Source organism: Bufo bufo, chromosome 7 (genome assembly GCF_905171765.1).
Source record: "Bufo bufo chromosome 7, aBufBuf1.1, whole genome shotgun sequence".
NCBI classification, from domain to species: Eukaryota; Metazoa; Chordata; class Amphibia; order Anura; family Bufonidae; genus Bufo; species Bufo bufo.
In genome coordinates, this window is record NC_053395.1 from 107795033 (window position 1) to 107819271 (window position 24239).

Genomic DNA, 24239 nt, shown 5'->3' on the forward strand with positions numbered 1-24239 from the left:
CCTGACCTTAGTCCGACGGAATTAGACGGACGACCACTCTCTGTAAAGGAGGCAGGGCTTGCTGGAGACGGCGCAGTTTCTGCCATGATGGAATTCCTGGTGAGTCGGAATATCTCTGGAAGCGTCTGCGATGGAGTCGGGGTGCTCGGGAGTTTTGTCTTTCCCTTGGTGTGGGTCATCCTCAGGGTCACCTGAGCAAAATAAGGTGCTCGTGGAGCAGTGAAAACGGTGCTAAGAAAGGGATCAGTTTGGCGTGTGGACCGGAGCTTACTGAAGCATGTCCCTTTTGTGAGGCGTACGCATGTGCCTCCCGCGTGCCATCTTTAACCCCTTCCTGCCATCTGCCCTACATAGATGTTTCATGCAGCAGTCATGTGTGGCAAATGTCCACGATTGACTGTAATACCAACGAGGACATTTAACCCCTCAGATGCTGTGGTGAAATGTGACCACAGTGTCTAAGAGGGCTAAAACCCAGAAGTGTACGCTTCCAGGGCAAGAATGTTTTCCCCCGGCGGAGATTGTGGAAAGCATTCTATACCAGTATTGAGCCTCTGCCTTTAGGAGTGGGCAACCTGCGGGACGACAGCTGTTATGAAACTACAACTTCCAGTACGCATACTTGCTCTGCTCTTCTCAGAACTCTCATAGAAATAAATGGAGCAAGCTGGGAACTGTAGTAAAAAAAAAACTGGAGTAAAAAATGTTTAAAAAAATAAAAATTTTAATCACCCACTTTAACAAAATAAAAAAACAATAATAATAAAAAAAAATAACATCATGGGTATTGTTGTGTATGAAAACGTCTGTACTATTAAAATATAAAAAAACTTATCCCATACGGTGAATGCCGTAACAGAAAATAATGGTATTGGCACAAACTACAGATTGTCCTGCTAAAAATCTCCATAGGCATAACTAAAAAAAAGTTATGGGGTCAGAATACGGCGATGACTAGAAAAATGTCATTTTTCTCAAAGTTTTTAACATTAAAATGCAAGAAAAAGTATACATATGTGGCCTAGCCATAATCGTACTGACCTGGAGAATGAAGAGCACAATTCAGTTTTACAGTATAGTGAAAGCCGTAAAAACAGAACCCATGAGCCATATAGAACCAGGTGAATATGCAAGAATTATGTCTCCTTTCAAGCTGACGGCATGGTACTTGTTGGAAGATCTGAAAGACAAGCTGGGGGCTTTAAAGGTGATATCAACCCAATGACATGCTTACATTGTTTAATGACTAGATATGGAGTTTAGGCTGATGCAGGGGAAGGGGGGGGGGGGAGGGGGGAGGGGGGAGGCGTTACTTTATTGTACATTATAATGCGACACTCTGTGTTTCTGATTAATGTCATATGTGTGATGGAATACCAATGGCATTGTTATGATGCTATTTTTTTTGATTGGGAGAAAAATAATAAAAATTATATTGAAAAAAAAAACAAAAAAAAACAGAACCCATAAAAGTGTGGCTGAATACCATATTTGTTTCTAATTCCACCCCATTTGGAATTTTTTTTCCAGTTTCCCTCTACATTGTATGCTGTATTAAATGGTGGCATTAGAAAGTACAACCTGTCCCACAAAAAACAAGCCATCATACGGCTATGTGAATGGAAACATAAAAAAATTATGGCTCCGGGAACTCAGGGAGCAAAAAATGAAAAGCAAAAACAGTAATTCTTTGTGTCAGGAAGAGGTCAGAGACCCAACATGAGATGTGCTAGTACATCACTTGTTGGCAAGGGATTAATAACTATTTTGTAAGTTATCACTATCTGTCTTAAAAGCAGAGACAATTGCAATTTTTTTCCAAAGTTTTTGTCAGTTTTGGATATTTTGATAAATACATTTCAAAAATATGTGCACGCCCGTTCCACAGCCCCACAAAAAAAATAGTCCTATTGTTGTACGTTTTGCATACAAGGATAGTCATTTCTAACATGGGGTGGATAGTGTGGGACTACAGAAGGCTATTCACAAAACAGAGACGTCATAGAAATGGGGCCTAATCTCAGGCAGCCAATTTTTCGCTAACATGTATGCCTGTTTCCAGGGATACATCATGCTAGCAAATTTGAAGGCACCAGTGTAGCCTTGACAAGCCCCTGTCCCACTCAATCGTCGAAAACTTCGTATTGTCGCAACTTCACATTGTCAAAAAGGGGACTTGCAACCATTTTTATGACTAAAGTAGTTGCGTCATGCTTTTAGGGACGCTATATTACACTGCATTGTAATAGGGAATGGTACAGTCTCAGAGCATACAGCTCTGCATTGTACATGCGTACTGTAGATGTAAAGTCAATATTTGGAAAAATATTAGCTACTTTAATGTGCTGCGGTTTATTGTGCGCTTGTTATGCAAATATGCTTAGGGGAAAGTTGCCAGAAGAAAAAATGTCTGCCGTAGCTCTCAAGTGTCGTGCTTAGCACTTCCTGTACCGCCTACTACCCCCGCTGTGGGATTTCCGCTTTTCCTACGTTACCACGTGCGTTCTCTGAGCTGTGAAGTAAAATGGTGATGGATCCCGAAGTTCGCGTGGTTCAGTGTGGCGGAAATAGAATCAACTACCGGAGGCCTCTTTTCTCAGCGGACAACAAGTAAGGAAATATATTCTGCAGACTGAAGCGAGTGCTGATGGTTTTTACTTTTTGTGGTGGCATGCTGCGTATGTTTCTTCTGCACTGGGATGCCTTTGAAGGGAAACTTTTGTGTTCCATTTTGGAATTAACTAATTTGGAAATTAAAAGAATATGTAGACAGATTCACAATTACTGCCTGGGATGGAAAAGAATAGGCCTTTTGTCTTTCCACAACGTTAGTTGCCACCCAACTGATGGGACTAAGGCTGAGGTGAATCATGAAAGGTTGAGATTTAAAGGGAACGCATATTATACCGGCAGCATTACCTTATAGAAGTCTGTAGCTTGATTCCAAAGATGTTTTTGTCCTTGGTGTCAGATGTGCCTAATGCCAGAAAATACTTTTATTCCCCTGCCCGCATTGTGTAAATAAGGCTCTTGAAATCAAGCTTGCTGTGCCCCCTTTCCTGCCCCTCAGCGCTTGATAATTCTATTTTCTGTTATGTCGGAGCAAGATCTAAATCTTGTGTACATGCCTCGTCCCCGTCTTTCTCGCGTGCATGAGTGTGCCAGGGTACTTTCACACTAGCGTTTTTCTTTTCTGGTATAACGGAAAAAAAACTGATCAGTTTTATCCTAATGCATTCTGAATGGAGAGCATTCTAGTAACATAAACACGGGTGAACAGCACTCCTTAGTAATAATGCTGCGGGTGCTCGTCTCCAGGGGGGGGGGTGGTAAAAAGCCCCCCCAAAAAAACAACTCGTGGATGTCCAAAAAATAAAAAAATGGAGACGGCACCATCAAAAGGCGGAATTTTATTCCAGATGCAACGTTTTGGTAAGGCTACTTTCACACTTGCGGCAGGACGGATCCGACAGGCTGTTCACCATGTCGGATCCGTCCTGCGGCTATTTCGCCGAACCGCCGATCCGTCCCCATTGACTATAATGGGGACGGGGCAGAGCTCCGGTGCAGCACGGCGGTGCACGGCGAAAGGCCGCCGGACTAAAATTACTGCATGTCAGGCTTTTTAGTCCGGCGACTTTCGCCGTGGTGCGCCGGAGCTCCGCCCCCGTCCCCATTATAGTCAATAGGGATGGAACGGCGGCACGGCGAAATAGCCGCAGGACGGATCCGACAGGGTGAACAGCCTGTCGGATCCGTCCTGCCGCAAGTGTGAAAGTAGCCTTAGTGATAGCCTTTGTCAAGGATTTGAATTGGATGCTTGACAAAGGCTATCACTAAGCCGAAACGTTGCATCTGGAATAAAATTCCGCTTTTTGGACGTGCTGTCTCCATTTTTTATTTTTTGGACATCCATGGAGAGCATTCTATTCATTATGCATCAGTTCAGTCCCTCTTACGTTTTTTGGCCGGAGGAAATACTGCAGCATGCTGCAGTTTTCTCTCCGGCAAAAATCCTTAACACTTGCCGGAATTCCATTGAAATGTATTAGTGCTGGATCCGGCATTAGGTGTTCTGGCAAAACGGAACCGGTTTTCTGGTCTGCGCATGTGCAGACCTTTAAAAATGCAAAAATAAATAAATACCGGATCCATTTTTCTGGATGACACCGGAGAGACGGATCCGGTATTTCAATGCATTTGTTAGAAGGATCCGCATCCGGATTCGTCTGACAAATGCCATCCATTTAGTCCAGGATTTCCGGCGACTGAACTGCCTGCCGGAATCCTCTGCCGCAAGTGTGAAAGTACCCTAAGCATTCAACATAACAGTGCATAGGCGCACAGTGCATACATAACAGTGCATAGGCGCACAGTGCATACATAACAGTGCATAGGCGCACAGTGCATACATAACAGTGCATAGGCGCACAGTGCATACATAACAGTGCATAGGCGCACAGTGCATAGGCGCACAGTGCATACATAACAGTGCATAGGCGCACAGTGCATACATAACAGTGCATAGGCGCACAGTGCATACATAACAGTGCATAGGCGCACAGTGCATACACAACAGTGCATAGGCGCACAGTGCATACACAACAGTGCATAGGCGCACAGTGCATACACAACAGTGCATAGGCGCACAGTGCATACACAACAGTGCATAGGCGCACAGTGCATACACAACAGTGCATAGGCGCACAGTGCATACACAACAGTGCATAGGCGCACAGTGCATACACAACAGTGCATAGGCGCACAGTGCATACACAACAGTGCATAGGCGCACAGTGCATACACAACAGTGCATAGGCGCACAGTGCATACACAACAGTGCATAGGCGCACAGTGCATACACAACAGTGCATAGGCGCACAGTGCATACACAACAGTGCATAGGCGCACTGACCTCCCTCTGTATAGACCTGTGATGGCTAACCTCTGGCACTCAGCTGTTGTAAAACTACGACTCCCAAGATGCACACTTGCTTGGCTGTTCTCAGAACTCCACAGAAAGGAATGGAGCATGCTGGGAGTCGTAGTTTCACCACAGCTGGAGTAAACGATTATTTAAGTAATCGAGTATTCTATATATTATTTTTTACGATTAATCGAGTAATTAATAAGAAAAACCTTCTGAAAATAACGTATTGCTTTATAAAAATGTCCCCCTTTCCCAGTATTTTCTATGCCATCCACCATGTCCCCCAGTGCCATCAGATCAGCAGCCCCTCTATGCCATGTCCCCCAGTGCCCCCATGATGGCACTGCCATCAGCCCCTCCATCCAGATTGGCATGATGTCCCCCTTCACCAGTGCCTCCATGCCATCCACCATGTCAAACACTCCCCCAGATCAGCCCCTCCATGTGCCAAATCACAAGTGCCCCTATTAACCCCTCTCCCCCCGCCAATAACGCTATACATGCCAAATCACAGGTGCCCCCCCGCCAATAACTTTATACATTCCAAGTCACAGGTGCCCCCATTTTACCCAGTCCATGCCAAATCACAGGTGCCACCATTTCTCCATGCCAAATCACAGGTGCCACCATTTCCCCCACCCCGCCGCTGTTGCCTCTGCTAACTTTATACTTAACTTTAAGTGCAGAGTGCGCTGACACATGGAGTCCGCAGGAGACGCGTCTTCATCCCAGCATGCACTGGGGACCTGAGGTCACACACAGCATCAGCCAGTGCTCTGACGTCATGTGAACGCAAGGTCCTGCAGCGCGGTTCCGACGGGAGGCCACGGAGTGGTAAATGAGAAGCTTCATTTCACTCGCGCTCGGTGGTCATGTGATTTAAACGATTCCTCGATGCAGAAAAATTGTATTGAGGATTTTTTTGCCTCGATTACATTGATGAATCGTTTCAGCCCTAGTGTACACTGTATGCCCTCCTCCCAGTTGCCTGGACCCTCCAAAGGAACGGAGAGTGGCAAAAAAATTCTGTAGTCGGCCCAAGTAGCAGCAGAAAAAGGTAGGTGGTAGCAACCGCAGCAACAGGCCAGAGCTGCCACTGTCATCCAGAGGTCATGTTTTGTCCAACAATTCTGCTCTCCTGGAATGGTTGACTAGTTCTTCAACATCGATATATACAAGACCAGGCACACCTAAGACTATTGGGCTTCTAAATTTTAATCGGATACAATGGTGGAACAGCGTATAAAATCACATATGGCTAAAAAGGTGCTAAATCAATAGCGGATATAATCAATAATGTATAATATCACCTATAAAAGAAACGAGCTCAATGACATAAAGACATGCACTATAAAATCCATAAAAATTCATAAAAATTTGGGACCGAGTAAAGGATCAATGGATAGTTCGTAGCAGCGTACTTCTCTAAAAGCAATGCTGATCAGGGCAAACAGCGATGTATAGCAGCAATATTAGTAATCAAAAATAGCAAAGAGTTCAGATTGTGTACCAGTTCTAATGAACAGCGGCAGACGGGTGACCAAGTCTCTCACCCCTATATATCACCAAATGTCTTTGGGACAGAAGCACTTAGTCGAGTAACGGTATAGACCAAACTGATGAGCAGCGGCGTCGCGCTGTAAAACTAACTTAGCGGCGTCCCGCTAAAGGTAAATGTTCTAGTTTGAAATAGTTGCGCCGGCTTCAGTAACAAAAGAACTGGTACACAATCTGAACTCTTTGCTATTTTTGATTACTAATATTGCTGCTATACATCGCTGTTTGCCCTGATCAGCATTGCTTTTAGAGACGTACGCTGCTACGAACTATACATTGATCCTTTACTCTGTCCCAAATTTTTATGAATTTTTATGGATTTTATAGTGCATGTCTTTGTCATTGAGCTTGTTTCTTTTATAGGTGATATTAAACATTATTGATTATATCCACTATTGATTTAGTACCTTTTAGTCATATGTGATTATGTCATTGAGTTTGTTTCTTTTATAGGTGATATTATACATTATTGATTATATCTACTATTGATTTAGCACCTTTTTAGCCATATGTGATTTTATACGTTGTTCCACCATTGTATCCGATTAAAATTTAGAAGCCCAATAGTCTTAGGTGTGCCTGGTCTTGTATATATCAATTTTCCACTTTGTTGAGTAGTGGGGTGTTACTACTCGACCGTGGGCACCCTGGTTGGTGGGTCTACAACCCTGTGCGTCCGACTACCATTTATTTGATTTTTTTTCATTTTTCACCCTATTGGACTGCACGGTTTGCTGGCCCACCATGGACATTTGGGACCACATGGAAACCAAAAAACAGAAAGTGGAAAATTTCCTCTTTGAAAATAATAATATAGACTCTATGAGTGAGGATTTATGTATCAACAGTGTTTTTAGGGAGCTAGAAACACTATTGATACGCCAACTAAAACAACGGTGGGAGGTAAAAACCTTGAGAAGGTGTATTGAGATTAATAAAATCCCTCAAGGTTTAACGGTAAATAAAACCCCAGCACAAGACCTATGCAATATGGAATTTAATAAAGAATGGGAGAACCTATTGCATGAACAATCTGTTGCTATTACTAAATTGATAATAAAAAGGCGGATGGAAATATGAGAGGAAACCACTAAACAAATTTCTGACATAAAAGTAGTGGTAGATAAAATCCCAAAAAATTAGGAATTTAACACACTACAAACAAAGGTATGTAACAACTTGGATAAAATAGATAAAACGGGAAATAATGGAAAAAAAGTGAAAAAATTCAACTATAGGAGAAAAGGAATACATGAAAGAGACTAAAGAAATAGGGAAGGAGCAGTAGAACACATATTGGGTGTGGAAACATCTACAGTTACTGGAAAAGAAGGCTAATGAAAGGGAATCAATGAAGAATGGCATTTTTAATATACCCACTCACAATAGGTTTGAAGTATTAGAAGAAAGGGATAATTTTTTAGATGGGACTGCACCACACCACCGAACACGAGTAAGACAAAGATCACCTCTGTTGAGAACACAAACCACACAAAAAAAACACTCACATAGATCACCAGTACAATTTGAGAAACAGAACAGAGTGTGCAACACGAATACAGAACACCTGCAATAAGGACACACAACCAACAAGACGATTATCACAATCACAAATACCAACATAGGACGAGATATCACGAGTCAGAAAGAGGAAGACAAGAAGAGGATTTAGAAAAAAGACACTATTATCACAGATAACACCACCTTTGGTCACGAATGATGCCATTATATATTTGAGCTCTGTTACGTTGCTAGACACCCAGAAGCAATTATTAAATAAAGGCCTCAAGTTTGCCCCTACAAAATCCCTGAATAAATTTGAAGCCTTTATTGGGGTTGAAAAATTTTTACGCAAACTTTGTTTGAAAAAATATTTTTTAAAGAACCCGTTAAATCGCGAAACAAATTCTATTAATCATGATGACACTTTTATCCACACAACTCTTAAGAATAGGTCCAAAAAATACCCACGAAATGAGTTAAGTCAAGAGATGACGACCTTTAGGGAATGCGTGATGAAGGATATTAAAAAGATCAAAACTGACACCAAATATAAACGCAATAATTTATCACAAAGTGAAATCACAGCATTGAAATTTTTACAAAGAAAAAAATATTGTTATTCGCCCGGCGGATAAGGGAGGATCAATAGTAATCCAAGACGTAGAGAAGTACAATATAGAATGCTTACGACAATTGTCAGATATAAATACGTACTTAAAACTGACTAAGGATCCGACTGACCAATTTTATACTGACCTGGAGAGTTTTTGCAAAAAGGGAAAGGAAAGTGAAATTTTAAATAATGATTAATACGACTATTTTAAATAAATACCCGTTTTTTTTTATTGTATTCCCAAAATACACAAAGACAAAAACAATCCGCGGTGACGTCCTATTGTTTCAGGCATTGACTCATTAACGGCTAATCTTTCCCAATACATTGATTCTTTACTCCAGACTAGAGTTAAAGATACCCTCTTATGTAAAGGACACAACACAAATAATCAAGAAAATAGAAAACATACAGTTTGAAGATCACTGGATAATGGGATCATTAGATGTCCAATCCCTATATACGGTCATAGACCACGTACAGGGAAAGGAAGCCGTTAAGAAACAATTAGTACAAGAGGGGAGGCTGACAGCTCAACAGATAGTTTTTAATTGAAGGTATTGACTTCATTTTAACCCATAATTTCTATTTTAATGGCGGTTTTTACTTACAAACTCGGGGCACTGCCATGGGCACCAGGTTCGCCCCCAGTTACGCAAATTTATTCATGGCCGAGTGGGAGGACCAGATCGTGGCCCCCAGACTGGGGACGGACCTGGTGCTCTGGCAGAGATACATTGATGACGTGTTCTTTATCTGGCGGTCGGGACCTGAGCAGCTTAACACATTTTTAGATTCTATTAACAATAATGATTTTAATCTTAAGTTTTCGGGCACCAATAGCAGGGAAAATTTAGAGTTTTTAGATTAGAAAATTTTATGTTGAGGACGGAAAACTGAATACCTGTACTTACATTAAACCAACATCACGTAACAGTTATATTCTGTTTAACAGCTGCCACCTACCGAGTTGGCTTATAAATATCCCTCAGGGCCAATTCAGGAGGTTGAAGCGCAACTGCACAGCAGCGGAGAAATTTGAACTGGAGGCAGAGAGGATGAAACAACAATTCCTAGGAAAGGAATATGCTGAAGAAATTTTAGACTCAGCCTTAAATAAAGTGAGAAATATGGAGAGAGCAGAGTTTTTTGTGGAAAAAGAGACAAATAATAAAGAACAAAAAGAAAATCAATTAAAGATGATACTACCCTATAACAGCGACCATAGGAAAGTAAAAAGTATTGTGCACAAATATTGGGATATAATAAAAAAAGACAAAGTCGTGGGGACAATTATTCCACCCAAACCCCTGATTGTTTTCACAAAGGCACCCAGTTTAGGTAACAAAATAGCACCAACCGTCAGGGAAGACATGTCAAGAGACATGTCTCTACAAAAATTGATTAATTTGAGTGGATTTATTAGATGTGGCCAATGTGGTAATTGCAAACTAACTTCCTTTGGAAAACAAACCAAGGAAGTCATCTCAACAACTAACGGGTTCAGACACAGTATAAAGGAATTTTTAACATGTCATTCAGAGAACGTCATTTATATTATAGAATGTCCCTGTAAATTGCAATATATTGGTAGGACTAAAAGAACCCTTAAAAAACGCATTGCCGAGCACGTAGCAAATATTAAAAAAGGGGTTGAAACTCATTCGTTATTAAAGCATTTTAAAACTGCCCACAACAGGAACCCATCAGGTCTAAAATTTTCCGCCATAGATAAGGTATCCAGAAGTTGGAGGGGGGGGGGACCACATCAGTAAGATGTCAAGGATAGAAACACAGAGGATTTTTGAAATGGAAACCATGATTCCGGGAGGTTTAAATGCTGAATATGAGCTATTTGGCTTCCTGTAGGACCAGGCGGGGACCCCCCCCTTCGAGGGTGATCCCCACCGAGCTGTTTTTCCCCCTTGATGGTGGGCCTCCTCCCATCAAGGCACTTGACTATTCCGTGTGGAATTTTGGGTGCTGGATACGAATTCCACATGAGTACAGTATAGAATATCAAATCAGCTCCTCATGCCTTTTGAATAAATTGGGCATTTTTATCAGTTTTAATGCACACTGGCCTTTGATGGATTTATATATTATATATTCATTATGTGTAGTATATGTTGTATGGATTATATACTACATTTTATAGATGAGTATTGTAATTTTAACTGTGTATAGACATGAAGCGGTTTTATTATTGAAGGAAATGCCTAACACATCTCAATTCCGGATAGCCTGATTCCCGAATGTATGTTTTATCATGAATAACTCTAACTCTATTTCGAATATTGTGATTTCGAATATTCTGCATGTCTACCTCTATCAAATTCATTTCGAATATTTGGACTCCGTAAAGATCGTTGTTTCGAATATTCGGGACAATGCTTTTTGTACCAGCAGCGTTAACGCAGCAAAAACGCACAGATACCGCTGTGACCTAAGGTGCGGTTTTTAATTTTATTTATTATTAGTTCTCTACATTTTTTATATATTAACCACCTCCGGACCGCTGTACGCAGATTCGCGTTCCGGAGGTGGCAGCGCTGCGCACAGTCACGCATATACGCGTCATCTCGCGAGACGCGAGATTTCGCTCCAATCCGGCCCGCGCATGCGCATCGCGGGCCGGCAAAAGTTAAAGAACAAGTTCGTCACCAGCCTGCCAGCAATGATCTTTGGCTGGCAGGCTGGCGATTTTTTAAAAATCCAATGACAAGCCATATAACAGATCATATTAGTAAATATGATCTGTTATATGGCTTCTCTGCTGGTCCTTTTCGTCGGTTGGATCCAGCAGAGAAGCAGACATCACTGTGAGTACACCAAACACTTCACTGTAGCCCCAGATCACCCCCCTGCACCCCAATTAACCCTTTGATCACCCCTTTGATCGCCCCTGTCAATCACCAGTGAAAGGAAAAAAAGTGATCAGTGTAAACTGTCACTTTTTTTTTTTCACTAGTATTGGCTGTTAGGTTTTAGGGATAGTTTAGGCCCCTTGGTTAGGTAGTTAGCGTCAGTTAGCGCCCACCCCACCGCACCGCAGTCACTTTTATTCGCTGAATAGCGTATCGCTAATCAGCATTTGTACTTTTATAGTATCTGTAAGTGATCAAAACTGATCACTGTCAGATCTATAATAGTATTAGTGTCACTTTAGTTCGCCCTCCACCCAAAATGCAGTGTTTGCCCGATCAGGCCTGATCGGTCGCCCACACGTGCGTTCACCCACGCCCGCCCCACCGCAGTGACAAAAAATATATATTTTTTGATCACTGCACATTCATTTTACACGCACTGCGGCGATAAAAAAATCAGTTTTGATATTTTTTATCAACCGCAGCGGCCTCCGGTACTTCGCTAGCCTCCCCTTTGTAAGACAGGCTTGCTTTTTTTTCTTGGGTAGTCTCCGAGAATACCCCTAAATTTAGTAGTCCAAAATGTCAAACAGGGGGTATTCTTCTGAAGAGGCCTACAGGATTCTGACCCAGTCGGATGAGGAGTGGGAACCCTCATCTGATGAATCTAGCGGGTCAGAATATGAACCTGTGGAAAGCAGTGGCTCTCTGACCCAAAGTTCGGACGAGGAGGTGGAGGTCCCTGGCAGCACCAGGCGTACCTGGCCCCGTGTCGCTAGACCACAGGTTATGCAGGATCCGCTTCAAGAGCAGCAGAGTGGGGCTGTCGCTGCCTGATAACGTGGTGAGGCATACACCAGCAGCGCAGCCCTCCCTGGACCTAGTACCAGCACTGCCGTACAACATGGTGACGTGGCGAGCACCAGAAGGGCAGTTGAAGCTGGTACGGTGGCACGTGCAGTAGTTACCCTGTCGCAGCCACCGCACAGACAGGCCTGTAGAGCCCCTAGAATCCCTGAGGTGCTGGCAAACCCTGATTGGCAGTCACCAACTTCAGCCGCACCTGTAGTTCCCCCTTTCACCGCCCAGTCTGGAGTTCGGGTTGAGACGGCTCAAATCGGTTCGGCCCTGGGATTTTTTGAGCTGTTCTTGACTGCGGAGCTCTTGGACTTAGTCGTGGCAGAGACCAACCAGTATGCCACACAATTTATATCCGCCAACCCGGGAAGCTTTTATGCCCAGCCTTTCCGGTGGAAACCAGTCCAAGTTTCCGAAATTTAAAATTTTTTTGGGCCTTCTCCTCAACATGGGCCTGACAAAAAAGCATGAATTGCGGTCATATTGGTCAACGCACCCGATTAATCACATGCCCATGTTCTCTGCTGCTATGTCCAGGGCACGATTTGAGGCCATCCTCCGTTTCCTGCATTTTAGCGACAACACCACCTCCCGTCCCAGAGGCCACCCAGCTTTTGACCGGCTCCACAAAATTCGGCCCCTCATAGACCATTTCAACCAGAAATTTGCAGATTTGTATACCCCCGAGCAAAACATCTGCGTAGACGAGTCCCTAATACATTTTACCGGGCGCCTTGGCTTCAAACAGTACATCCCAAGCAAGCGTGCCCGGTATGGGGTCAAATTGTATAAGCTCTGTGAAAGGGCCACAGGCTATACCCACAAATTTCGGATCTATGAGGGAAAAGATCAGACCCTGGAGCCGGTCGGTTGCCCTGACTACCTGGGGAGCAGTGGGAAGACAGTCTGGGACTTGGTGTCACCCTTATTCGGCAAGGGGTACCATCTTTATGTGGACAATTTTTACACAAGTGTGGCCCTCTTTAGGCATTTGTTTCTAGAACGGATTTGCGCCTGTGGCACCGCGCAAACTAGTCGCGTGGGCTTCCCCCAACGGCTTGTAACCACCCGTCTTGCAAGGGGGGAGAGGGCTGCCTTGTGTAACGAAGAACTGCTCGCGGTGAAATGGAGAGACAAGCGTGACGTTTACATGCTCTCCTCCATTCACGCAGACACGACAATCCAAATTGAGCGAGCAACCCGTGTCATTGAAAAGCCCCTCTGTGTCCACGACTATAATGCGCTCATGGGAGGGGTGGACTTCAATGACCAGATGTTGTCTCCGTATTTAGTTTCCCGCAGAACCAGACACTGGTATAAGAAGGTGTCTGTATATTTAATTCAATTGGCGCTCTACAATAGTTTTGTTCTCTACAGTAAGGCTGGGAGAACACGATCTTTCCTCAAATTCCAGGAAGAGATCATCGAGAACCTCCTTTAGTTTAAAAAAGTTAATATGTTCTGTTCTAAAGTTAATAAAGTTATTGCTTTGCGGCCTGGTTTTTTCTTTTTTGTTTTGTTTTTTTTACCTTCCAGGTGGACCAACCGATCGACCAGCTGCAGCACTGATGTGCATTCGGACAGAAGCATTGCGCTGCTGTCAGATTACACGCAAGTCGGTGTATGCGGCGCTGCAAGACGAGATTTCTCCTCTGCAGTAAAAGATATGTTTGCCGAGGCATATGAGCTGAGGAGGTGGCGGTGTTCATATACTTTGGCAAACACTTTGTATATATAAAAAAAAAAATCCCGGCAATGATTTATTCATCCACATCGATTGATGTGAATGGAGAAATCGGGTTTGCCAGGGCATACGAGCTGAAGTGGGTATGGATGTTGGGCGGAGCTCCTATGTCCTGGCAGACGCCTTTCCCCTCCTTTTTCTTTTTTTGGCAGAGATTTTTTCATCCACATTGATCAATGCGAATGAAGAAATCTGTGCCGTTCATTTTTTTCTTTCAGCCCAGAGGCTGAACGGAAAAAAAAAATCTCATTACCCGTATGCTCAATATAAGGAGAATAGCAGAAACTCCTAATGCTGGGCATACATGTAATGATTGCGGAGACCCTCAAATGCCAGGGCAGTACAAACACCCCACAAATAACACCATTTTGGAAAGACACCCCAAGGTATTCGCTGAGGGGCATATTGAGTCCATGAAAGATTGAAATTTTTGTCCCAAGTTAGCGGAAAGGGAGACTTTGTGAGAACAAAATCCCAAAAATCAATTTCCGCTAACTTGTGCCCAAATTTTTTTTTTTCAATGAACTCGCCATGCCCCTCATTGAATACCTTGGGGTGTCTTCTTTCCAAAATGGGGTCACATGTGGGGTATTTATACTGCCCTGGCATTTTAGGGGCCCCAAAGCGTGAGAAGAAGTCTGGTATCCAAATGTCTAAAAATGCCCTCCTAAAAGGAATTTGGGCACCTTTGCCCACATAGGCTGCAAAAAAGTGTCACACATGTGGTATCTCCGTATTCAGCAGAAGTTGGGGAATATGTTTTGGGGTGTCATTTTACATATACCCATGCTGGGTGAGATAAATATCTTGGTCAAATGCCAACTTTGTATAAAAAAAATGGGAAAAGTTGTCTTTTGCCAAGATATTTCTCTCACCCAGCATGGGTATATGTAAAATGACACCCCAAAACACATTCCCCACCTTCTCCTGAGTACGAAGATACCAGATGTGTGACACTTTTTTGCAGCCTAGGTGGGCAAAGGGGCCCACATTCCAAAGAGCACCTTTCGGATTTCACAGGTCATTTACCTACTTACCACACATTAGGGCCCCTGGAAAATGCCAGGGCAGTATAACTACCCCACAAGTGACCCCATTTTGGAAAGAAGACACCCCAAGGTATTCCGTGAGGGGCATGGCAAGTTCCTAGAATTTTTTATTTTTTGTCACAAGTTAGTGGAAAATGATTTTTTTTTTTTTTTTTTTCATACAAAGTCTCATATTCCACAAACTTGTGACAAAAAATAAAAACTTCCATGAACTCACTATGCCCATCAGCGAATACCTTGGGGTCTCTTCTTTCCAAAATGGGGTCACTTGTGGGGTAGTTATACTGCCCTGGCATTCTAGGGGCCCAAATGTGTGGTAAGGAGTTTGAAATCAAATTCTGTAAAAAATGACCTGTGAAATCCGAAAGGTGCTCTTTGGAATATGGGCCCCTTTGCCCACCTAGGCTGCAAAAAAGTGTCACACATCTGGTATCCCCGTACTCAGGAGAAGTTGAGGAATGTGTTTTGGGGTGTCTTTTTACATATACCCATGCTGGGTGAGATAAATATCTTGGTCAAATGACAACTTTGTATAAAAAAATGGGAAAAGTTGTCTTTTGCCAAGATATTTCTCTCACCCAGCATGGGTATATATAAAATGACACCCCAAAACACATTCCCCACCTTCTCCTGAGTACGGAGATACCAGATGTGTGACACTTTTTTGCAGCCTAGGTGGGCAAAGGGGCCCATATTCCAAAGAGCACCTTTCGGATTTCACAGGTCATTTTTTACAGAATTTGATTTCAAACTCCTTACCACACATTTGGGCCCCTAGAATGCCAGGGCAGTATAACTACCCCACAAGTGACCCCATTTTGGAAAGAAGAGACCCCAAGGTATTCGCTGATGGGCATAGTGAGTTCATGGAAAAAAAAAAATTTTGTCACAAGTTAGTGGAATATGAGACTTTGTAAGAAAAAAAAAAAAAATCATCATTTTCCGCTAACTTGTGACAAAAAATAAAAAGTTCTATGAACTCACTATGCCCATCAGTGAATACCTTAGGGTGTCTACTTTCAGAAATGGGGTCATTTGTGGGGTGTTTGTACTGTCTGGGCATTGTAGAACCTCAGGAAACATGACAGGTGCTCAGAAAGTCAGAGCTGCTTCAAAAAGCGGAAATTCACATTTTTGTACCATAGTTTGTAAACGCTATAACTTTTACCCAAACCATTTTTTTTTTACCCAAACATTGTTTTTTTATCAAAGACATGTAGAACTATAAATTTAGAGCAAAATTTCTATATGGATCTCGTTTTTTTTGCAAAATTTTACAACTGAAAGTGAAAAATGTCATTTTTTTGCAAAAAAATCGTTAAATTTCGATTAATAACAAAAAAAGTAAAAATGTCAGCAGCAATGAAATACCACCAAATGAAAGCTCTATTAGTGAGAAGAAAAGGAGGTAAAATTCATTTGGGTGGTAAGTTGCATGACCGAGCAATAAACGGTGAAAGTAGTGTAGGTCAGAAGTGTAAAAAGTGGCCTGGTCTTTCAGGGTGTTTAAGCACTGGGGGCTGAGGTGGTTAAGGGAAAGACCATATAGGAGATTAGGACGGTAAGGACGGTTACACAGAGGAAAGATTTCAAATAATGAAACATTGTGTACCACAGTTGAGACATAAAAAGGTGAAGAGTGAAACAGAAACAATGAGATCATTTCCGGTATGGAATCCATGCCGTGTTTTGCCTGTTACAATATGATTATATAAAAGAGATGTTTGGAAGGGGGGGGGGTCCGATTACCACTGAGAAAGGGGACATCATAACCCCAAAACGTGTCTGGTCAGACCCCCCAATTCTGGAAAAGTAGTGCACTACAAGAACAAGAAAGACCGGTGCCGAATATTTGTTTGGAGCTCCGTGTGAAAGGTGGCATCATACTGAGTCCGGAGCCGAACCGGCGGGCTCATGCGCACAGATCCACCGACGCGGTATACAAACAGCTTGCTGGAGATAAGGTGAACACTCTCCCGAGGTCCACAGGACGGCCGTGGCCGCAGCTTCTGGTAAGACTGTTTTGTTACTGAAGCCGGCGCAACTATTTCAAACTAGAACATTTACCTTTAGCGGGACGCCGCTAAGTTAGTTTTACAGCGAGACGCCGCTGCTCATCAGTTTGGTCTATACCGTTACTCGACTAAGTGCTTCTGTCCCAAAGACATTTGGTGATATATAGGGGTGAGAGACTTGGTCACCCGTCTGCCGCTGTTCATTAGAACTGGTACACAATCTGAACTCTTTGCTATTTTTGATTACTAATATTGCTGCTATACATCGCTGTTTGCCCTGATCAGCATTGCTTTTAGAGAAGTACGCTGATACGAACTATCCATTGATCCTTTACTCTGTCCCAAATTTTTATGAATTTTTATGGATTTTATAGTGCATGTCTTTGTCATTGAGCTTGTTTCTTTTATAGGTGATATTATAAATTATTGATATCCACTATTGATTTAGCACCTTTTTAGCTATATGTGATTTTATACGCTGTTCCACCATTGTATCCGATTAAAATTTAGAAGCCCAATAGTCTTAGGTGTGCCTGGTCTTGTATATATCGATTTTCCACTTTGTTGAGTAGTGGGGTGTTACTACTCGACCGTGGGCACCCTGGTTGGTGGGTCTACAACCCTGTGCGTCCGACTACCATTTATTTGATTAGTTCTTCAACATCTCAAGTGAGAACTGATAGACACAGCCAGGAATCGGTGGGTTCCTCTGACATCAGACTTAGTTGGTAGGGATGAGCGAATCGACTAAAGATTCTTCATCCAAAGTCGACTCGCATGAAACTGTTTTAATACTGTACGGAGCAGGAGCTCCATACAGTATTAAAACAAAGTTTTATGCGAATTGACTTTGGATGAAGCATCCAAAGTCGATTCGCTCATCCCTATTAGTTGGCATGGCCCAGGAACTGCCTCTGTGCCTTCACCTGTCCTGAACATGGGCTGCAGCTATCGATTATTTTAGTAATCAAGTATTCTACCGATTAATCCAACAACTAATAGAGTACTTTAATAAGAAAAACACTAATTAAAATAATGTTTTCCTTTATAAAAACTGATCAACCCCCATCCATGCTACCCGAGTGCCATCAAAATCAGTTTCCTGCTTGGGGCGCCTCTGACACTCCACAGCTCTTCCATAATCTTCTTCACTTGATGCACTCGGACCTGACATCACACAGTGTCAGGTTATAGTGCATGCGTACGTGCACTACATCCTGACGATGTGTGTTCGTCAGGAGAGCAGTGCAGCATGTTGCTGGCCAGCGGGAGACCACGGAGCGTGAGTAATAACAAGGACTTCACTCACACAGTTACAGGACAGTCAGCAGTTACAGGACAGTCAGCAGTTACAGGACAGTCAGCAGTTACAGGACAGTCAGCAGTTACAGGACAGTCAGCAGTTACAGGACAGTCAGCAGTTACAGGACAGTCAGCAGTTACAGGACAGTCAGCAGTTACAGGACAGTCAGCAGTTACAGGACAGTCAGCAGTTACAGGACAGTCAGCAGTTACAGGACAGTCAGCAGTTACAGGACAGTCAGCAGTTACAGGACAGTCAGCAGTTACAGGACAGTCAGCAGTTACAGGACAGTCAGCAGTTACAGGACAGTCAGCAGTTACAGGACAGTCAGCAGTTACAGGACAGTCAGCAGTTACAGGACAGTCCAGACTTGGAAGAGAGGTCCGCTGGGACTCCTCTAGGCGTGCAACTACTGATGATGGGTGCACATGTTGCGATAGGTCAGGGACGTGTGCAAGAGACAGGTGAGGGTGACATAAGTGACAAACAGACAGATGTAGCTGATCGCATGTGGGAGCCAGGTGAAGAGGGGTCATGTGCCCGTGAGACAGCAGGGTGGCAGCAATGGGAGATCTGCAGCCAAATGCGGCAGGGGTACACTGTCTGCTACATGGGAGACTGCCTGTGAGGAACACACTAGCAGTGCACGGGTTCATAAAAGCAGTGGCAGGCAGGCATCACGCAGTGGTGGAGGGAAAATGTTGTACTCGCCAGTGTGGGAATTTTTCAGCAAGTCGCTGGGGGATGTTAGCTTGGTAGTATGCAGGATGTGTGGGCAGAAGGTTGAGGTGTGGCCAGGTTGCTAATGTTGGCACAACCACCCTGTGGTTGTCAACATATGGAGAGTCACCATAAAGTGGCGTGGGAAAACCGTCCGCTCGTTTAGTGTTACACAGGGCTGTGGAGTCGGTAGATAAATGGTCCGACTCCTCAGTTTTTGGAACTTCCGACTCAGACTCCTCTGTATTTAATATGCAAATGTATTTTATACATTCCTTGAAGGAAAGAAGGGCATCATACATGTCATTACCACAGAACTACTGGCTAGGAGCTGTGTGCTGATCTTCTGCTGAAGATAGAGCGGTGGGAGGATCCAGGAAGGGGCAGGGGAAGGGGCATTTATTGTAAAACCTGATTTCCCTAGTAGAATCCCATAGTCATGTTTAAAGTTTAAGCTAACAATCTGAGTTTATAAGTTTTTATAGCCTTAGCTGAATGACAGCAGTTTTTCTAATGGTTTACAGCTTCAGTCTTGAACTATTGACTACCCATTCCCTTCAGTTATACAAGTGTCTAGTCCTGCAAAAAACATATTTACTTAATCAGTTATCAGTGAGAGGCTAGGTTAACCATGGGCGTTGCGTTCCCTGTAACAGCGGAACACAACACAATGGAAAGTATAAGTATTGCCGCTCCTTAACTGTGCGTTGCGTGCCATATAGTGAAGCATATGAAAAGCATGCTTCTTCACGGTCACTTAACGTGTTCGTTTTGTGCTAACGTGACGCACTGCATGCATTGGCCTTTATTCTTACAGTAGAGAAGTACCGTATTTTTCGCAAAAGTGGGGGAAAAATAGAAGTGCATCTTATGGGGGCGAATGCTGCGACCGTCCGGTAAATAGGCTGAGAGGGAGCAGGGGCTGGGGGCCGGCATCTGTTTCTGTAATGGCAGCGGGGCCCGGTGCAGTCACTGTATTCTACTACACCGGGCCCCGCTCACTGTAGTATACGGTAATCATATCTAACTTGTGGGTATTGTTAAAGTATTCCAATCATCTTAAATCTAGCGCTGTACTACTTACTACTAACTTCTTGGCAGTCAGGAGGCCGGGTGGGCGCTCACTACATCACGCGCCTGCTCCGCCCACTTTATGAATGAAGGAGGCACCGGGCCTCGCTGCCATTACAGAAACAGATGCCGGCCCCCATTCAATACACAGGGACACTGTTATGGGGGGATCTGTGGATGACGTATAAGATAAGATGCTATATATAGGTCATCCACAGATGCCCCCACAACAGTGCCACCCACAGATGCCCCCAAGTTCAAAACCCACCAAAGCACACCTTTTGGTTTTCTTATTTTCCTCCTCAAAAACCTAGGTGCGTCTTATGGGCAGGTGCGTCTTATAGGGCGAAAAAGACTGTAATAAACTTTTTGTGAATTGGGACATTTAAATTAGCTTTTTTAAATTTTTTTATTCCAATTTAAATCTAGTAGGAGTCGGTTCATTTTTTGCCGACTCCGACTCCAGGTACCCAAAATTGCCTCCGACTCCACAGCCCTGGTGTTACAGCCTGATGCATCTCCCACCGCCCGCACCTACTCTCCAGCAGTCTGGGCTTGACATCGTCAACAGAACGAATCTGTCGTTCCTTCCCATCAGTGTCCTATTGCTCCTGATGCTCCTAGTCCTCATAACTCATTTCGACAGCAGTCGTACACCAAGGGGGTTGCTAAAGGACAACAGTATTTATGCACTCATCCAATGGCGCAGAAGCTGAACGTGCTCCTGGACAAATTGCTGGTACTACAGTCCATCCCTTTCCATGTAATTGACTGTGCATTTCAGAGAACTGATGGCTTGTGCCCAGCCAAGGTGGAGAGTCCCAAGCTCACATTACTTTTCACAAAAAGTTGTACCATCCCTGCACACGTACACTGAGCAGAATGTGGGCCAGTCCTTGAGCCTCTCTGTGTCTGGTAGAGTTCACGCCAGTGCTGATATATGGAGTTGTAACTATGGTCAAGTACAATATGTTGTTCACGGCCCACTGGGTAAATGTGGTTCTGGCAAAGGGGCACACCAGCAACTTGGCTAGGTGATGGCAATGGCACCTCTGTGTTGTAATGCTGCGATTTCTGCACCAATGTCCTCCTCTGCCTCCATCCTCCACTTTGTCCTCACCCTCCAATGTAGGAACAGTTCACAGTGGTCCTCTAGCATATCACCTATGTAAACCTAGGCGTTGTCACACAGTTCTGCTATGACGTTTTCCTGATAAGAGAGACTTCAGGTTCGGATACTCTTTTTAACGAGAGAATCTTAACTGCATGTTCAAATGAACATCACAACCACACTTCAAAAGAATGTTGATATGATTTTATTAACCCTTTCCCGAGCAGCGCCGTACTAGTACGGCGCTGGCCTGGTCTTTAAGGATGGCGCCCGCTACTGGAAACTTACTACAGCACCCGATTTAGTGACATCTGGACAATTCATATGCCTATTTTAATATCTATATTTAAATGGACTTCACCTGTCAAGTAATCAGGACTTTTTGCTCCAAGTCCTGCTATTATTGATGTTTATCAGATAACATGGAACTAGTATTCCACAAACATTTCAGAAAAGTTTCTTTGTTCATTCCATCAGACAAAAATTGACAAGGTATTGCCTAAACATGTCAAATAAGTCTTCAATTTATACATATGTCAGAATAATTTTGTCAGACCCAATAGAGTCCAAATGATCAGAGACCCCATCTTCACACGTACACAAAGCCCAACACGTCTCATAAAGGGGTCTGTCTCGTTTCATTATGGTATCCGTAATTTTTTTCCAGCAAATATTTGGGAATCTATGATGAAGGCTTCAATTTGCATTTGAACAAGGTCTGTTTGACTTGTATTTGGGTGTTCTATTTTAGTGACTTTTTTTTTTTCTCCATTAAATAGGTACCTTCTTTGTGTCTCAGGTGACTCTATAAAAGTTTTTAGCACAGTCACAGAGGAATGCATTCATGCATTGTGGAGTCACAGTGATTTGGTTACTGGCATTGAACTCCATCCAAATAATCATCTACAGGTAAGAAATTAAAGGTAATAAACCAGTAGTTATTTCAGTAAGGCTAAGGCCAAGTCACACCCACCCATGGCAGCCAGTGACCACATAATTTTACCACAAAATCATGCAGTCATTGGATGCTATGGATAGGAGAGGCATGGCCTATGGGGATAATCTCCCAGTCTGGCTGTAGCATTTCAGTTTGTAATATAAGGTTGTGTTTACACGTTGCGCCCATGTCACGGCTGCTGCATGTTTTGTGCCATGACTGTTCTTTACTGTGGCTTTCCATAATCGGGTCAAATCATTGCATTTTTGGCTTGATTACAGATATCCATGGAAATAATGCACCAAGGCTGTAAATCCAAATATGCATCACGAATGCAGTGTGTAAACCCAGACAAAAGGGAATGTTATCGGAAGATAAACTACTGTTTAAATCACGTTTTTACGTTAAACATTGTTTAAAAATGTTAACGTGTTACATATATGTTTAAAGAACATGTATTCTTTTTATGCTTCTCCCCCCCACCCCCCACTGGGCACTGAGCCTTTTAATTAGCTTATACTGCCCGTACTATATATAACTATATATATATATATATATATATATATATATATATATATATTATTTTTTTTTTTTCCAAAGAACGAGGCAGCACTTCCAGATTTAGGTGGCAGGGTGTAGACCCCAAAAACGTTATTCCCAGCAACGTTTTGGCCTACTCAATGAGGCCTTGAGTAGGCCGAAACGTTGCTGGGAATAAAGTTTTTGGGGTCTACACCCTGCCACCTAAATCTGGAAGTGCTGCCTCGTTCTTTGGAAAGTATATATCGTGGAGGAGAAGTCGACCTCTGTGAGGAATTGCACCCAGTGCACACCGTCTGACTGTGCTGCTGCGGTATTTGATATATATATATATATATATATATATATATATATGTGTGTTTAGAGGGGTTGTCTGGTTTTTGACAATTATCGGTTAGTAGGCTTCTGGAGCGCTCAAGGAGGCTGTTTTGGAAGAGGGAACTGGCAACAGAATGGAAGCAGGGAGGGTTTGTGCCTGTAGGTGTTGACAAGGTGGTTTTAGCGGTGTTACTTAGAAAGGAAGGAATGGCAGGAGGCAGAATAATGATGAGATGGAGTGGTAGGGGCAGAAATGTCAATCTGCAGAGTTGCGCTGCCTTGTGGGAACCATAAGGCAGTGTGGCAGGAAGTGACATAGATGGAGACGTTGTGGAAAAAAAGACCTGGAAACCTTCAGGAGAGCCTTACAGCTACTTGTAAAGGTGATTACTAATGTTAGTTAAAACGACTGTGATCCCTGACAATTCCTTTAATGTAATGTAAAACAGCAGTCCTGTACCATTCAATCAGATGTGACCATTTATTAAGCCACTTCTTGGTCCTTGAAGTAGCCAGGAATGGGGCAGTGGCAACGGCACATCAAAATTGTGGACAGTTGAAGGTTTTTCCGTTTCATCCACCAGGACTGCTACGGATGAGATTGACCTCTATAGGGGCAGGAAATACAGAGAGAGAGAGTTTAAGAAGCCCCCACCCACTCTCAGCCTCAGTGTTTTTCCTGTCCCTAAGGGGTTAGGTGCACAGAGTAACTCCTACGGGGGTTAGAAGAGTTTCTTCCTTTTTTTATTTTTCTCAAAACAAACGATTGTCTTACCAATCTCCTCCTCAGCCCTCCCGCAGCTTATGCCAAAGCTGGGCTGGGGAGGTTAATGTGGACCTCGTCTCCGACTTGGGAGGCCTGGTTTCACTGGGGCTGGAGGCGGTCTTCCTTCCCATCCTTTCGTGGAAACAGACCGGCAGGTGAAAGGACGCTGAACGGGCCAGAGTCTTCGTGGCATTCTGAGCTTCCGGGGGGGGTGGAGCTTATCGGGGCACACGTCATCGTGCTGGCAGGCGGCTCCTGATGACATCAGACGCCGGTCTTTAAAACAAGCGCGGGAGCGCATAGCTGGCGTCTCCCCCCAGCCTCTGCAGCAGCGATG

The 24239-nt window shown here is 43.5% G+C and overlaps 1 protein-coding gene across 1 annotated transcript in view; it reads left to right on the forward strand.

The window, feature by feature from the left end:
* Positions 1–2389: 2389 nt before the first annotated feature.
* The window catches only part of WDR75 (WD repeat domain 75), a 343006-nt gene continuing 321156 nt past the window's right edge, over positions 2390–24239 (forward strand). The window contains exons 1-2 of the mRNA XM_040441253.1: positions 2390–2610; positions 22121–22250. Coding sequence (XP_040297187.1) covers positions 2525–2610; positions 22121–22250 — 216 coding nt within the window. The 5' untranslated portion in view covers positions 2390–2524. The remainder of the gene's footprint in view (positions 2611–22120; positions 22251–24239) is intronic.